Source organism: Paracoccidioides lutzii, assembly GCF_000150705.2.
Source record: "Paracoccidioides lutzii Pb01 unplaced genomic scaffold supercont2.12, whole genome shotgun sequence".
Classification (NCBI taxonomy): Eukaryota; Fungi; Ascomycota; class Eurotiomycetes; order Onygenales; family Ajellomycetaceae; genus Paracoccidioides; species Paracoccidioides lutzii.
The window spans coordinates 68,237-81,740 of NW_015440958.1; the positions used below are offsets into that span (position 1 = coordinate 68,237).

At 46.7% G+C, this 13,504-nt stretch overlaps 4 protein-coding genes across 4 annotated transcripts; 3 read left to right on the forward strand and 1 right to left on the reverse strand.

Moving 5' to 3' along the window:
• Positions 1-141: 141 nt before the first annotated feature.
• Positions 142-5,298, forward strand: PAAG_04673 (suppressor protein of bem1/bed5 double mutants; the record flags this gene model as incomplete). The annotated part of the gene is made up of 2 exons (XM_002793097.2): positions 142-2,308; positions 2,375-5,298. The coding sequence occupies 2 exons, from the start codon at positions 142-144 to the stop codon at positions 5,296-5,298; spliced, it is 5,091 nt and encodes a 1,696-aa protein (XP_002793143.1).
• A 959-nt stretch (positions 5,299-6,257) lies between these two features.
• PAAG_04674 (hypothetical protein) lies at positions 6,258-7,246 on the forward strand (the record flags this gene model as incomplete). Its single annotated transcript, XM_002793098.2, has 3 exons — positions 6,258-6,357; positions 6,472-6,788; positions 6,920-7,246. 3 exons carry the CDS (start codon positions 6,258-6,260, stop codon positions 7,244-7,246), a joined length of 744 nt encoding a protein of 247 aa, XP_002793144.1.
• A 1,157-nt stretch (positions 7,247-8,403) lies between these two features.
• PAAG_04675 (pentatricopeptide repeat protein) lies at positions 8,404-11,037 on the reverse strand (the record flags this gene model as incomplete). Its single annotated transcript, XM_002793099.1, has 1 exon — positions 8,404-11,037. One exon carries the CDS (start codon positions 11,035-11,037, stop codon positions 8,404-8,406), a length of 2,634 nt encoding a protein of 877 aa, XP_002793145.1.
• A 297-nt stretch (positions 11,038-11,334) lies between these two features.
• PAAG_04676 (hypothetical protein) lies at positions 11,335-13,406 on the forward strand (the record flags this gene model as incomplete). Its single annotated transcript, XM_002793100.1, has 8 exons — positions 11,335-11,400; positions 11,458-11,667; positions 11,721-11,794; positions 11,851-12,085; positions 12,149-12,288; positions 12,346-12,619; positions 12,695-12,816; positions 12,878-13,406. The coding sequence occupies 8 exons, from the start codon at positions 11,335-11,337 to the stop codon at positions 13,404-13,406; spliced, it is 1,650 nt and encodes a 549-aa protein (XP_002793146.1).
• Positions 13,407-13,504: the final 98 nt, after the last annotated feature.

Genomic DNA, 13,504 nt, shown 5'->3' on the forward strand with positions numbered 1-13,504 from the left:
GTCCTTTTTGTGATAAGCAATGGTCGCTTTATCTTGGGAGGGAATATCTACAATACATCACGAAATATCAATTACAACAATTTGCTAACATGGCAGTCGAAAAAAAGACCTCCACAACACTCCGCGGACACATCTGACATCATGCCGCGCGCTTCGAAACGTACTCTAGAGGAGATCGCGTTGAAATCGGATTCCAACGATGGCGACTACAGTGATTCCAAACCGCGTACTGCCCGGAAGGCTACAGCCTCAAAGTCCAAGTCGAAGAAACGACCTATTAAACGGCGCAGGAGAAACTCCATGGAGGATGATGATGAGGACGAGGATGACATATTCACCAGTGACGATGACATTTCGGTCGATTCTGGATTGGATGAGGATGATCCCAACCTAGAAAGAACCGCGCGAGGATCCATTAAGAGAAGCGCAGCGAAGAAAGCCAACTATCAGATTTCGTCTTCTGGTGAGGACGATGAAATGTTTGGGGAAGAAGAGGAGGAGGAGGAGGAGGACGATGAACAGCAGGTGAGAGGGGAAACGCGAAATGCTGATAAAGGCAGAGCTACCAAACGACTCGTGTTGAAGCTTCCTATCACAACCCAGCCAACCTCTGCACGCTCAACCAGAAATCGCCGGGGTCGTAGTGCTAGCAAGGACCATACGATACCCACTGAATATCAATTTACCAGACGTACTACGCGCCGCAATTACAATGAGAGTGAGGATATTGTTGCACTTACTGGCTCTGGGCGACATGTGGAGACGGTACGTAAAGCTACACGAAGTCCAGAAGTGGCCACTCGGACACGCAGGGGTGCTGCAACACCTGCCCATGTTCCATCCAAAAGCACCATCGATGAGGAAGGTGATTCAATGCAGCCAGGGCAACATGAGGGTGATGCGATGATTGCAGAACCGGGAGCATCGCAGATTGAAATTTTGGAGAGCGACCAGCATGGGGAGTTCGAGGGCGATCATCTAACTGGAGAACATGTTGAGGAGATGGATGCGGAGATGGATGGTGATGCAGGAGGCTTCGTACCTGAGTCAGACCAAGGCGAGGGAAATGAAGAAGAAAAAGAAAAGCATGATGATGACGATGAAGAAAGCCCTCGCTCGGGAAAATGCACACGGTCAAATCGAAAGCGTAATACCTCGGTTGAGACGGTGGAGGTAGTAGGTCGATTTACTCGCCGTTCCGCACGTAAAACTGCCAGTGCGACAAAAAGTTCGCGACAACCGCAAGAGGATGGGAGCGATTTTGAGCCCAATGATGATGAAGCTAATGACGAGGATTTATCTGAGTCGGAAGTTTCTCAACCCTCGCCACGCAAGGGTAGCCAAAATGCGGACGAGGCTTATGAAAGCAGCAATGACCGTCGATCCAGGTTACGGAAACGCCAGTCTCAATCCCAAACTCGAGTGGAGTCAGAGGCTGGCGAACTTGCAGAAGAACTGGCAGAGTTAAGACCTGAACGACGTCGCCGGAGAGCACAGAACGATATTGTCTTTGAAGATAAGCCCCGACGGAATCGAAAATTGGTTGATTATAGAATTGTTAGGCCAGAGATCGTGCTGCCTATTGATGAAGAGGACATGGCTTCTGGGTCCCCCTCTCGTCGTGGTCGCGCGGGAGGCAGCGGTTATCAAAGGACTCTCTTCTCAACCTATGGCCCCTTCGGAGGCGCCGGTGGTCCTGCACCCCTTCTAGGTGGTCCAACGGGAGCGGGTGCTGCGGGTGGAGTGGACAGTGATAGTAGCGATGATGATTCTGGTCAAAGGCCAATGGTTGGTGGCATGGCAGGCATGACACCCACCTCTGGGCATGCACCTGGGTTCAATATTCCCCCCCTTGGTCAAGCGTTTGGAACAGATACGGCTCCGGGTTTGTCAGGCACTCCAGCAAATTTTGGAAAGGTGAAAGACAAACAAGCCCTGGCCGACTCTGATCCCCTAGGTATTGATCCGAACGTCAACTTTGATAGTGTTGGAGGATTACAAGGCCATATCGACCAACTGAAGGAGATGGTTGCGCTTCCCTTACTCTATCCGGAGATTTTCCACCGATTTCATATTGTTCCCCCTCGTGGAGTTTTGTTCCATGGACCTCCTGGTACGGGAAAGACGCTTTTGGCTAGGGCTCTTGCGTCCAGTGTGAGCACAGAGGGCAGGAAAGTGACATTTTATATGCGAAAGGGAGCAGATGCACTTAGTAAATGGGTGGGTGAGGCAGAGAGACAGCTCCGCTTGCTTTTTGATGAAGCTCGCAAGACACAACCTAGCATCATCTTTTTCGATGAAATTGATGGTAAGTTTTCTTTATGTGTGGATTTCTCATTCAAATGGCTATATAATCTGATTTGAATGAATACAGGTTTGGCACCCGTCAGATCAAGTAAACAGGAACAAATCCATTCGTCTATTGTTTCCACACTTCTAGCATTGATGGATGGAATGGATGGCCGAGGCCAGGTTATTGTCATCGGCGCAACGAATCGACCAGATTCTATTGACCCTGCCCTACGACGTCCCGGGCGATTCGATCGTGAATTTTACTTCCCATTACCCAATACTGAGGCCCGACGAGCAATTCTGGATATCCATACTCGAGGCTGGGATCCTCCTCTTCCTGACGAAATTAAGAATGAACTAGCGGAACTGACAAAGGGGTATGGTGGTGCGGATCTGCGCGCGCTCTGTACAGAAGCAGCACTGAATGCTGTGCAGCGCAGATACCCACAGATTTATAGATCAAATGAGAAGCTCCTAATTGACCCGAAGAAGATAGAGATTCTGCCAAAGGATTTTATGATATCTATTAAGAAGATGGTGCCCTCATCGGAGCGATCTGCCTCAACTGGTGCTTCGCCTTTACCTCCAATCGTTGCGCCTCTCCTAGAAAACCCATTGCGTGAGATAAAGCGAATCCTTGCAGAGATTCTTCCACAGAAGAAGAAGCTTACTGCTTTGGAAGAGGCGCAGTTCGAAGAACCTGCCGGTCCAGCTGGGTTTCAGAGGGAGCGGATGCAGCTGGAATTTGAAACTTCGCGCATTTTTAGACCCAGACTGCTCATCTGGGGCCACCCGGGGATGGGACAACAGTATATTGCGGCAGCTCTGCTGAATCATTTTGAGGGTCTCCATGTGCAGGCGTTTGATCTACCCACGTTGATAAGTGACTCCACCAGATCTCCTGAAGCCAGTTTGGTCCAATTGTTTACGGAGGTGAAACGATACAAACCCAGTGTCATATATATACCCAACGTGCAGTCGTGGTATGACACAGTTGGTCCAACTGTTATTTCGACATTTCTTGGTTTACTACGTTCGCTCCCGCCTACGGACCCTGTGTTACTCCTTGGTGTACATGAAAATGAAGGCGATAATACCGATTCGGCCATGATGCGCAATCTATTTGGTTTTTCGAAGAAGAATCGGTTCGACCTGCATCCTCCTGAGAGCAGGTGGCGGCATCAGTTCTTCGGCACGTTGATGAAGTACATTAAGAGTGCACCACCAGACTTTCCTGATCCAGAGAATAGGAAGAAGAGGAAGCTAGAACAGTTAGAAAAAGCCCCTCCTGCACCCCCGCGCCGGCCTCCTCCTCTGACAAGGGAGGAGTTGAAGGCGCAGAAGAAACAGGATAGGCATACTCTGAATATTTTGAAGATTAAGATTCAGCCGATTATGGATCAGATTAAGAAGTATAAGAAATTCAGGACTGGGATTATTGATGAGAATCGGATTGGGTATTTGTATGAGGAGGAGGACCCGAATGTCGTAACCAGTGATATACCTCTGGAACAGCGAACTACCTTCCGTCCGTTTGAGAAGGGTGTTGACAAACATGGTGTACCCGGTTTACGTGAAACTGTTACTGGAAAGTTTTATTATAATATGGAAATTGTCACGATTGAGAAGCGGTTGTCGAATGGGTATTATAAGCGCCCGAAGGATTTTTTGGCGGACATCAAGCGGATCGCAAAAGATGCACGACAGTCCGGTGACCAGGATAGGCAGCTAAAGGCAAACGAGCTGCTATCAAACGTTGAGGTAGATATTTGGATCTTGGAACAATCAGATCCCGCATTGGTGACTGAGTGCGAACAAGTTTACCTTCGTGAGCTTGAGAGGGAGAGAGTTGCGCTTGAGAAGTTAAAGCGAGCTGCAGGTGGGGATGGTATCATGGCCCCTCCGCCATTAATGAACGTTCCGCACGGAAATATGACGGAGAAATCGAATCTTTCGTCTGGACCGGTTATTCTGGGCGAACCCTTTAGTGGACCTCATCCTGCAATTCAAGCAGAACCCACCACACTCATACGAGTGACCAACCAGAACACCATTACAAATGGACATGGGCCTAATACTAATGGCGGCGCTGAGGTTATTGAAACTGCTACCCGCCCTGTGATCAGCTATGGCTCCGTCTGCGTCGATGGCGATATCCACATGTCGAATTCCGATGAGGTCCAGCATAGCGAACACAACAATACGGAGAATAGCTCCTTTGGGCAATCTGCCCAACCACGCCCGCCGCATTCTTACACAGCACCCTCCCAACAGCTCCGGCAGCAATCTGGTCTCTCCAACTTATCACAGAAGGGACCAATGACTCCCATGGCCCCCGGCTCACAACCAGGAGATTATGCTAACGATGCCTCCACTACACAAACAACGTCAGACAAAAAGAACTCCGGCCCTTCAGATGTGCCGAACCTGCAGACCCAGAGTTCACAGGGTGGTTTGGCAAGGCAGGAGTATCCCGATCTGAATCCGTATCCGGACCGTTTATCGGGAGACGAGCCTATACCTGATACGCAGCAGGCCGAAAGTGGAGCGTGGGGTACACCGCTCTCCGGCATCGTGGATTTTGTAAACTCCCAACCCAGCTTCATAAATGGCAGTCAGTCGCAGGGCAATAACAGCAAACTCTCGCAACCATTTTCGCAGCCGCGAGTACCACCATTCGATGCTAGTGGAGTTAAGACAACAACGACACCCCGCCAGTCGCGCGTCAGGGAGCTTCTTAATGACGACGGGACGACACAGCATCAACCTGCTGGCAAACTGATTGTGGATAACCACCGGTTCGAATCGCTGCATCAGACATTCACGCAGAGGACCAACGGGCTTTCTGTGGAGCAGTTGGAGCAGATTAATACGAGTCTTATGGATTGTGTGTGGAGGATGCGTGGGGAGTGGAATCGGTTGGAGGTTGCGGAGGCGGTGGAGCAGACTTTTGAGGAAGTGTTGATGGACATACAGTCTATGCAGGATTTTGGTGTGATTCCTTGATTAGGTGTCTTGTCTTGCGTTTGTTGAGTGTGGTTTCTTAATATATTTAAGCAAGCCTCTGGGCTTGTATTAGATTGTTTTCTAATGAGGGAAACTGACATATTTGTCGAGGTATCTATCGATGGGAAATTGTTTATTTGCAGTTTTTCTAATTTCTCCTTTTACTATTTTCCCCTCCGATACCGCACCTGGCTTGTCTCTGGGGTTCGTTTTCTCTCTTCAGGTACCTATGTGCTTGGTCCCGATCGACTCTCCACCTCTTTCATATACACCTTATTTATTGTTCTACGATACATATGGAGCTTGTGTACTTGCCTTTTGATCTGAGTGATAGTTAGATATATACAAATTTCGTCTGCATAGCCATATATCTATCGCACAGCCCTAAAAGACCTACTCCCAGCTGAAAAAGGATTAGCGTGGTCCAGGTCCAGACTCAATATTGCCCAGGTGTCATCTTACATAATCACTCCATCCAACTTCGATCATCCATGCAGCCAGATCAACACAAACAGAAATGCCGCAACGCAGAGACTGCACAACGACAATGCGCAGCTCAAGGATACCTATTCTTCATGTGTTCTTCTTGCAAATCCTTAGGTCGATACATCCTCTTATTTTACTCTGAGGGACAAAAAGGAAAAACCTCCTCCGTCGACCGATTGGATCAACTATTCAATTCACGGGCCCTGTTTCGCTGCGTCGTTAAGCTTTCTATGTCCATTTTCTTTACCAACGATCTTTTGTGGGCCCCTTCCTTATGATCATACCGTTGCGAAAATTTGCGCAGAACATTGGCTTGTAGCTATTATTGGTATAGCTAGAAGAGCAAGGATACTCGCACCTCAAGCATTAGGGAGAGAGATAGAGCGAGAAGGGGACACGAAAGCGAAAGAGTGGTCACAATCCCTTTCCTGGGCCCCTAACTTACCCTCACATATCTTCTTTATCTTTACACGATGGTGGACTGGCTCAGTCTATCCATCCCATTCGCCTACCTAGGCATCCTCATAGGGTCCTTAGCGACTTTCTCCTCGCTGTATCGGAAGCGGAAAGCTGGTAGGCCACTTCCCCAATGCGCATTCTTATATTTTACATCCGCTGTTCAGCTCTATAATTGTGAGACATGAGGCATAAGTATACTAATATCTTTTCGTTTTCCTATCAATCTAGCGAAAGCCTCCTCCCTAACACCATGGTTTCCCCCCAACCTACAACGAGACATATACCTCTCTCTCCTGCATCTGGAACCTAGCTTATCATCATCGTCGTCAAAGGAGAAAAAAGCACCCGCTGTACCTGAAACGGTGCTCAAGGCAGCTCTTCTGCGACGCGCGACGGAAGATATCCGTCGTCTAATCCAGCTGCGCAGCCAGAAGCCAGCGCTCGTTGGTTTGTTGCAGAAGGGTAGTGTTGGGGATGATCTGTGGCAGCGATTTTTGAGGGCGGAGAAGGAGATGGAGGCAGAAGTTAGAGATGTTGTTGCAGAGGTATGTTTCGCATCTCGCTCTTAAACTTTTTGTTTTCGCACCTTACATACCATTTTTTCTGCAAAGAGAAAAGTAATATGTTTGGAGAGGCAAGAAGTATTTGGGTGTTTGGGTTATAACTTTTTCATTAGGCAAATACTTTTGTTCCCAACTGGGGCACAACCATCTTCCAATCCGCCAACGAAATGGTCGTCAACGCCTCATTCCGCGCACATCTTCAAGAGATCCAGTCTTCCGTTAAGGAGGAGAGGGAATGGTGGAATAAGAAGAAGGCTAGTATTCAAGAGGGATTCATGAAGGAGCTGGAAGAGGATTCTGCAGTTAAACAAACCGGTTCGGGCCCAGCTTCTGGTCATAATAAGCCCAGTAGTAGTGATGAGGATGCCGTTCTGGTTGAGAGCGGTGGACCAGCTGTTGGTGGGGGTGGGAAGAATAAGAAGAAGAAGGGAAAGAAATGATGTTGTTATACTTTGTCATTTCTCGTCCTTTCCCTTGCTCTTTTGTTCTATGAAGTTCCTGCTTCCTGGTCGACCATTGTTAGCTGACGATTTAGCAGGACCGGGTCAATCTGTTGTTGAAGGTTTAAACGGTCCGACAGTGTATTTGTTCGAATACCACACTCAGGGCATTAGATGGGTTGGATGTCGTTCCTTTATGTCCCCTTTTTTTTCTACTTACTTTTTTTATGTGCTTTTTTTAGACGAGGAAAAATGGGTTGAGGTTTTTGCTATATACTTTCTCTTTTTTTGCAGGTTCTGATTCCGAATGTCCCCTTCTTTTTAGCCCTATTATTGTTGTATTTTCTTTTCCCTTGTCCCGCCTTCTTAACTAAAGAATATCCCTACTTTAATTTTTATTTATGTTAATTATGTGTTACATTTTGGCATCTACTAGCGAATGACGGAGGCTTTCTATTTTTATTATTTCAACCTTTGCCAATGTATCCTATAAATTTCATGATGATATACCCGCAGTTCATCATATTATTATTGCGTCAGTGGCTTCTATATGATTTTCGAGCAACACTGTTCTGCATTTTCTTTTGCTTTGCAGACACTGATGAACGAAGAATCACAGAGAATTAATGGTTTCTTCGCATATACGTATACATAGAATTTTAGGTTTAGGAAAATGCTTTATTGGCTACTAAACCTGGGCAGGCCGGTTCGCAGGATGTCAGGAAAAGGGGCAAGCATATTGGGAACAATAGTTTCCCTGCGAATTAAACCATCATTTCAGTTGTAAATATGTCTAAAATTTTATAATGTCCTATCGTACAGGAAATCTTGCGACTGTTATGCCCCTTAATTTTATCCCGATGACGCCGTTCTCCGCCCCCAAGACTGAACGAGAAAATTCTATGATACAATTCTAAGTAGATAGTCAACGAAGATACCTATATATCCCCTGAAAATGAGAATGAAACAATGAGAAGGGACAGAATCAGAAAATATTAATATATGTCCCCTGTAATGCACGAAAAGGAAGAAAATGTAAAACAGTTAGTGAGGAATGGCAGGTATTTGGACTGAAAGACTTCTAACAAAGGCAACAGCCCAAACCAAAACGAGACATTCCCAGCACGAGACAATAAACAAATTGAATAAAGACTGGTTCATTGCAACAACTCTTCTGGCACCGGTTCTCCCAGATACAACTCTTCACTCTCCCCCATCTCCATAGCTGCCTTGCGGATCTTATCCTCGATCTTACGAGGATTCTTCGCCAAACGGCTCAGTACAACTCGCAGCAGATCTGTATACAGATTGACCTCATGGTCCTTCCGCGCCTTCGTGTCCAGATCCTCGATTAGTAGACCTTGCTTAGCCAATTGGGTTTCTCTCCTATCACGAAGCGTTTCTAACAATTTAGACACATGTTGAAGGGTTTCTTTACTTCGCGGGTTTATAGATATGCGACAACGTTGGCGGCGGGCCTTCTTACTGTTATCTGCCTTAGGAAGGGGAGGGAGGAGGCGGACAACTTCAAACATTAGGATGCGGCCTGTGACTACGTCTGGGATGTAGCCGAAAACATGCCGCAGGGAATGCAGGGCGACGATCGTACCTTGCGGGTCAAGAGAGAAGGAGAAGCAGCGGAGAATTTGGTCGTAGAGATCTTTTGAGAAGAGCTGGCGGACGTTGGTTTGGTTGCGTGGTGTTAGGCTGAAGTACCAATCCATCATTTCTCGGAAGAGATCTCGAGCGGTGGGGAAGTTGGCGTCGAATGGTTGTCGGGCGCGGTCATACTGGATTTTACCGCAGTCCCAGAGGCAGGCGAATGTTTCCAGGTCTGGGTGAACGGTGGCAGACATTTGCTGATAGCGAGTCCAAACGCCAAGAACGTCATGTTTGCGTAACTCTGCGTAGAGGAGGTGATTCATGAAGAATGCATTAGGTCGCATTTGGGCTTTCTCGAGGCATTCAATGACGTAGTTAGCCATGCGGTCATGTCCTTGTCGGGTATAATAGAGTAACAGGAGGGAAAATGTCTCAATGCTTGCCGGGGGAACAGTCTGGTTTTCATATGTCGGTAAACGGGTTCCATTCCCACCATCATAGACAGATGGCTTAATCGACCCAGGAGACGGTTTCTTTTGCCGGGACCAAACATGGTCAATCCGTTCCTGAATCATCGCCCATCCGAGCTTCTCGGCCTTTTCTCGGCCAGAGGGGTTGTCCTTTCGGAGCCAGCCGCCAATGACCCCGTTTATATGTCTTGCATCTGGCCTAATACCTCGTTCGTACATCAATTGAACGACCGCAACGGCGGAATCAACCTCTCCCATGCCAATTAACTTCTTCAACCAACTAGCATAAAAGAACTTATTCTGGAACTTTCGGGGCATTATCGTCAACGCGGAGAGCGATATTTTATTCACATCAGCTTCTGTGATGCTGGAAGCTTGTAGACTCCCAACCAGACCCAGCGAGGCGTTATAAAGCGAAGTTGAGTCGGATGTAGTGGTTTGTCCAGTGAGCATCATATCTTTGAAGACCGCAACAGCCATGTCAACTCTGCCAGCTTTGAGAAAGCCAATACTTATGGAATCATAATCTGTCATGATTATGTCAGGCCCTAACATCGTTTTGAGCCGTAGATACAAAGTCCAAGCCCGGGCACCGTTCGTATTTCCTGGAATTTTAGCCCAGGCAATTATGATGGGTATTAAAATCCGAGGGGGGCGAGATTTGTCGTCCGCAAGAAATGCCATCGCAATATCCTGCGCGCGCTCCAATTCCCCATTAGCTAAGAGTATCCGAACCCCTAGGTTCCAAAACTGCTCAACCTCTGTGCCACCTGCATAGTTCAAGTGCTTCTCGCGAGTTTTCCACAGTGAAAAAGCTTTATTTGACTGTCCACTTTCAAGAAGAAGAGTAATATACTGCAGCCATTGAGATTGCGTTAAGTCCCGATCATTCGCAAGTATGTCCTCTGCCAAATCCTCCCAATGTCCCAATAGCGGAGTTTGGGGGCTGGCGCTCTGACTTTGAGAGTTCCACATTATGGTCAAGGTCTCTTCCGGTAATAAGTCAATGAAAGCTGGTATTGTTGCTCTACATCGTTGATATGACCTCCACAGCTCTTGTCTATGGGCCCTTGTTGGGTCCTTAATCAGAAGCTTTAAATTTTGATTGAACCGGTTAACGTGCATTTGAGCTGTATCCGGGACTTTTAATTCAACTTCGAACGACTCTTTAGGAGGGGTTTTAGTCGGTGCCAGCATCTCCTTAGGATTCCATTCAGCTGATTTCCGCCTCTCCAAGTCTTGAGTCTCCTCCGCAATAATTTCTTCGAGGGCGCCAAAAATATCTTGATAATCCTTATTATCCTTGGCCTCCTCCTCTACATGTTCTTCTTCGTATTTGCGGACCGCGTCACGCACTATTTGCCTTTGTTTTTCCGACAGCTGTTTCATCAATGGGCTGTTGGGTCCAAACGGGCCTTGCTTTATCTCTTTTAGTTCCTCTTGTAGCTCCCTGATTTTGGCCCAAATAACCTCTTGCTCCGCTTGTTCTTCTTTCTCAGGGTATACCTCAATCTTCTCTTTGCTCGAGCGGGTAGGCTGCTCAAACCATCGTATTGAAGCTTTGGGTTCGTTGTTGCGACCATTTTCATTTGAGAGGGGGTTTATAGTCGAAGAGAACTGCCTTCGCAAATGAGGATTGCGAGGGAACTCGGAGCAAAGGCGACTCTTATGAACACCATGGCGATGCCATTGAGCCCCGGACAGACTCAGGCGGCGCATGGATGTACAGGAGTGAAATTATACCATTAGAGAAGAAGTAAGAACTATGCCTTGCTTGAGCTCAAAAGGAGTTGATTGTAAAGATTTCCGACCGAAAAAGTAATAATACGCCCAAAGGTAATATTACGGCCGTGGGACACACAAACGGTAACCAATCTGATTATGTAATCCTCCTGATCATCGCTTTACATTTTGAGACCAGACAAGAAAATTAAGAATATCTCGTTTTATAATGCTCTTTTGGCTCTCGGATGATTGAAAATCAATAGCCAAGTTGCCGTTAGATTTAAAAAAAAAATGGCCACTTCTGATAATCGCGAGGAGAACCGTGAGTTGAATGACCTCGACGGCTTAGAACACCAGGTTTGCCTTTACCCTTCATTGCTGTTCGCGGTCAATTAGCTAACAACCCTTGCGTAGACGTCATATATCTATAACCCTATAAGTAAGGCTCATTTCCAGACTGAACGCCAGTCCAAAAGACGTAAAGTGTCTAGCGTGTCGTCATCGCTGCATCAAAATGGTTTGCCCTTTGCACCTCTGCTTGAAGGGGAAGAGGACCCGGAATCTGTTAAACTACGGTATAACACGTTTCGCGGATTCTGGGCTAGCCAGGAGCAGGAAATCCAGGTACTACGGACTGACAATTTAATCATAGCAATCGACTCTGATCTTTCAATTAGGCTATACTTCGTGACGTGGACTCCGATATTTTGGAGAATGTGTCTACGTTCGTAGAGCTGACTTCACCTGAGAGGTAGGGTGTCTGAATCTTTCCTTTGAAAAAGCTGTTGACCAATTCTATGTTTTTAGTTGTGATGGACGTATTCCCGCTGGGTTGATTGCCCTCGGCTCCAATCTTTCTTCCATGGGGCGACTATTAGTTCGTCTACACGAACAGATGCAATCCTCGGACACTGGACAGGTAGTCGCTCTAGATTCTGGAGATGCGTCCAATCTGAAAACCGTTTTGAAGCATATCATTCGATCTGCCACAAATGACAATGATGACAATGATGGGGATCACGGTATATCAATGGACTGGACCGTAGGCTTATCACTCACAATCTCCCCTTACCGACGTTATGTATCAACGCTGAAGTTCAAATAGGCACCAAAGCCTCTTTCATATGATTTGGATATATTGCATTATCATGTAAAAGAGAAGGGAATTAAGAAAGTGATCATTGCTTTCCGGGACAGTGAAGCCTTTGATCAAGCTTTACTAGCGGATCTGATATCACTTCTCAGGTAGGAAACTTGATATCTACTAACGGGCACACACTAACGTTGTTTTTCCTTTTTTAGTTCTTGGGTTGATCGGATTTCCTTCGTTCTTCTTTTTGGAATTGCTACATCAGTCGAACTTTTTGAAGCCAGACTTCCAAGGTCCCTTGTGAATCTGCTACAAGGGCGCAGGTTTGACATTCAGAACTCTGGTGACTCTGTAGACCGCATATACACAAATCTTCAGATGCGCCAGGAGGGAACTGTATGGCTAGGCCATAACGTGAGCAGAATACTTTTTGAGAAATCGAATGACCATTTTCAGAGTCCTGAAGGCTTTGGGAATGGGATTAAGGTAAGAAGATCACAATAAACCACTCTCCTCCCCCCCCCCCCCCCCCCCCTTTAGCTACATCGCTGACGCAGCTAGTACGCATATATGGCCCATTTCTTCTCCAATCCGTTATCTATATTACTCTCAAAAAGTGCAACAACGACAAGCCTTCAAACAGAGCTATGCGAAGCAATCCGAAACATCCCGTCTTTTCGCACGTCAGTACTGTACTTACACAAGTATTTTCAATCCTTCCATGCAATTACTCACTATTGTTAGGTATGTCCAAGGCTTGCTGGATAACGGAAAAGTGAAAAAAGTACGAAAACTTTTGGAAGACGACAAATTCTTAGCACAAGTCGCCAGAGACAATCTTCACGGCGGCCAGGAAAGTGTGAACGCCATGTTACATTCCGTTGAATTTCTCGAAACGGTGTTACGGTTTCTGAACACCACGAAGATGCCTACGCTTTCCGATCTTATTATTCAAGCTCTAGCAGGGGAACTCCTTAGTTCAAAAATTGTGAGAGATATGCTGGAGGAAATCAAAGAGCTGCCATCAAATGCCATCGAAAGCCTTTTTGTTGCGCTTCCACCCAGAATTGGGGATTTGGCTGTTTTCAAGGAGTTACTCCATAGGCTCCAATCGCTAGTAAGAAGTAATAATGGCAGTGACCCTCTCCACAGCGTGTACAATGATCATCATTCATCCCATAAAACCACGGTTGTCGGAAAGAGAGTCAAACTCACCAAAACCAAAGCAAAACTATCCAAACAAGATGCCGAAATACACTGCTTTCGTCGATGACCTCAGCGCTGCGCTGCAAGATTTTCTTTATCTAGAACCTTAATATCACCTCAAAATCTTCTTCATGCACGAGGCATTTATCTATGACTTAAGAACGC